Consider the following 3,817-nt stretch of genomic DNA (forward strand, 5'->3'; position numbering starts at 1 on the left):
GTTGTTATTTTTTTGTATAGATTAGTTTAGTTCGATTTGAGACGGTAAGTATGAACTCAACAAGAGTTGTGTATGATCGAAACCATTGTTAGATACGAATATTATAGAATAAATTATTCAGCAAAAATGGCATCAAACAGCTCAATAGTGTTTCAAACTTGCTTGTATTGATCAAAATGTATATGAAACCAACAATGACCAGCAAAAACAGAACTGAACTTGTATGGAAGTTAGTTGCAACCTCACACTCTATAAACACTTCTTACTATAAACAAAAACCGTTAAGTCATTGTCAATGGCGATAAAAATAAATAAACAATTCAGCTTTATAAATGATCAAGTTAAGTCCCAAGCAGATTATATTGAAGTGTTATCAGTACTGACAACTATTATAAATACGTACAGTATTGCTGGGGTATATAAATGAATATTGTTTTAGTATCTAACAAACAGGCGAAGTGTTTGGAACTCGTGGTTACTTTAAATGGTTAGAGATTTTTTAAAATGCTGCTTTTATTGTTATTTGCCGCGTCAACTCTATTAGTTGTCTACCTCAGATGGAATTATACACATTGGCAACGTAAAGGATTTCCCTACATTGAGGCAAAAACCCCATTAGGCGTGTTGTATTCTGTTGCTAAACGCCAACGTTCTTTTGGGATGGCGATATATGACGCTTACATAAGTTCAAAGGAAAAGGTTATAGGAATATATTTATTAACTCGCCCAGCCTTACTTGTACGAGATGCACAATTAGCACGTGATGTAATGACTAAGGACTTCAATAGTTTTCACGATCGTGGCATTTATGTGAATGAAGAAAAGGATCCCATGTCAGCTAATTTGTTTGCCTTAAATGGATCAAAATGGAAAACTTTACGTACAAAATTAGCACCTTCTTTCACTTCAGGAAAACTAAAAGGCATGTTTAGTACCATAGAAGAAACATCATATAGAATGATTAATCATTTGAACAACACTTTACCTGATAATGGATCTGCTGAAGTGGAGTTAAAACAAATTTTTTCAACGTAAGATTTTATTTAATTTTTGTGATAAACTAACAACAACAGTTTTTTTTTATAGCTATGCAGTTGATATAATTGCTTCAGTTATATTTGGTTTAGAGACAAATAGTTTTGAAGACCCGAATAATTTGTTCCTTAGTGTAAGCCATAAAGCCAATGAACCGACATTAAAAGCTGTGCTTCGAAGTACTTGCCAATTTCTATATCCAAAGTAAGTACTGAGGAATGTACACAATTGATTATAAATTTTAAAATTAATTGAAAATTCAGTTTAGAAAAGTTCTTTGTAATGTTGGGTTGGACTGAGGAAGCACCAGAAACAATGAAGCAAATCGTACGTAAGACTATTGAATATAGAGAAAATAATAATGTTATTCGTCGAGATATGCTTCAATTATTACTACAACTCCGCAATACTGGCAAGATAAGTACAGACGATAATGAATGGTCCGTTGAAACAGCAGCAGGTTAATTTAATTATCTTTAAATGTTGTTGTAAAACACAAACTGAACACAATTTATTACACAGATGCTTTTAAGTCCATGTCTGTGGAAATGATAGCCGCACAATTGTTCCTGTTTTATGTGGCTGGTTTTGATACAACAGCATCTGCAGTTTCTTTTACAATTTATGAACTATCACAATATCCAGAACTCTTAGCAAAAGCTAAAAAGGAAGTAGAGGAGACCTTAGCGAAGTATGAAGGCAAACTGAGTTATGAATGTGTACAGGACATGAAATTCTTAGATTTGTGTGTTATGGGTATATTTCACTAAAAGGAAAAATATTAATAGTTACTTATTATGATGAAAATTATTTTTAGAAACTGTACGTAAATATCCTGGATTACCCATATTAAATCGTGAATGTACAGAGGATTATCAAATACCAAATTCAAAAATGATCATTAAGAAAGGAACTGAAATAATTATTTCTCTATTTGGGATACATCGTGATCCAGAGTATTTTCCTGATCCATTGCGATATGATCCAGAACGGTTTCTAGAAGAAAATATGAACTACAATCCTGTCGCTTATATGCCTTTCGGTGAAGGACCTCGTCATTGCATTGGTAAGTAGTAATGAGTTTTGTGTTTGAAATTTATATGTATGTGAGTGCTAAATTTTAATATATTTTAAATTTTTTTAGCTCAACGCATGGGTAAATTAAATGCCAAAGTAGCCCTAGCTCAAATTATTACAAATTATGATATTAAAATAAGAGAAAAACCTTCCGAAATTGAAATCGATAATTATGGTGTACCTTTAGTTGCTAAAGGTGGTATAAATGTAAGTTTATCAAAAAAAATAAAAACAAAATAATTTTAATACATTTAAATTAAATTTCTGTTATTGTGTAATATATTTTCGTTTAAATAAAAGATAAGAATAGCAAAACATCGGTATTTTTGTTTTTTCATAATAGCTTTTATGTTAAACCAAGTAACTTTTAAAGGTGTTAACTTACAATTATTCTATTTACTTATACTATTCCGCTTAAAGTTTTTTCAATTATTGTTACGAGTCAATATAGAAATGTTGTATACATATATTTTTATATGAACTCCGCAAATGCCAGATGACTAAAAACCAGTGAATGTTAATACGGTATCTGATTTGTAATCTGAACTCTCGAAAACCTATCCTTTGACGTGAGTTTCAAGTTAACTTGTCAAAATAATTTCGAAAAATATAGTGGCAAAACATTACAAAGACCCCTATATACACCAGATAAGGTTGTGAGTAAACCATCAACATATGTAGATGGTAACTACTATATATCCACATTTAAACCAATTAGTCTCACTGTTAGTAGTGATAGGTATAATAAAACTGTAAAATATTGTTCGGTAAAAATTTAATAAATAGTTTTGATATAAGTAATGATCTTTCTTTTTTATAGATTTTAAGAACTCTCAACATTTATTTTGTTCAATTAAGGTTCATAAATTGAAATTAAAATTAAAATTAGTAAATTCATTATTTAAAGCTGAAAGCAATTTAATTTCTAATAATATTGAAAATAATAAGCAATATTACAAGTTCTCGCCATATATATATTTGAATTTTAGATCACTAATGCTCAATGAGTAAATTTGTTCTTGTCTCAGACATAATCCATATTAAAAATAAATCAAACGCTGAACCAGGTATACTTGACCTTTTAACCTTTTAGTTTCATATTAATTACGTCAAAATGTTCACAGAGAAAATAGAAGAATAGGCTAAACCATCACATTTTATATACCACAAAGAATATAGAGGGCTTTCAAAACTTCCGACAAATGCCATAAAACTGAAACTTCTATAGAAATCACAATTTCTGAAAAAGTCACTTTATGGTAACAATTTTGAGAAGTTACTTTCCGAGATACTATATACATAACGACTACATAGCCTCAACCGGTAAATTAAGTTTTGGATATAATTTTATTATCCGAAAATTGTTAACGTTAAGCTCAGAATTATGCAAGATATTTATATAAAAAAAATACTATTTTGCGAGATCTTATGAAATTTAAAAATATTATCTATAAACTACAAGTACATGCAATATTAAGATTTCTAATCTTATTATTTTGATGTTTATTTAATATACGAAAAGTGTGCTGTAGGTAAAAATTTGTTAAGTCATTTTCTATATTGATAACGAATAAAGTAATTATTTATAAAATTAAAAAAAATAATAAAAATAATTTAATTTGATGGATTGCGAAATTTTAAATTAAAGCTCTTAACTTAATTAGTAACTTAACTCAAAAGAATATAGTATTATTGAAGAAACTTC

General features: G+C 29.0%; 1 protein-coding gene across 1 annotated transcript; it reads left to right on the forward strand.

The window, feature by feature from the left end:
- The first annotated feature begins 466 nt into the window (after window positions 1–466).
- LOC119673261 (probable cytochrome P450 6d5) lies at window positions 467–2,368 on the forward strand. Its single transcript, XM_038084522.1, has 6 exons — window positions 467–1,031; window positions 1,087–1,239; window positions 1,299–1,495; window positions 1,558–1,791; window positions 1,853–2,101; window positions 2,180–2,368. Exons 1-6 carry the CDS (start codon window positions 505–507, stop codon window positions 2,350–2,352), a joined length of 1,533 nt encoding a protein of 510 aa, XP_037940450.1. The 5' UTR covers window positions 467–504; the 3' UTR covers window positions 2,353–2,368.
- Window positions 2,369–3,817: the final 1,449 nt, after the last annotated feature.

Source organism: Teleopsis dalmanni, chromosome 1 (genome assembly GCF_002237135.1).
Source record: "Teleopsis dalmanni isolate 2A chromosome 1, ASM223713v2, whole genome shotgun sequence".
Classification (NCBI taxonomy): Eukaryota; Metazoa; Arthropoda; class Insecta; order Diptera; family Diopsidae; genus Teleopsis; species Teleopsis dalmanni.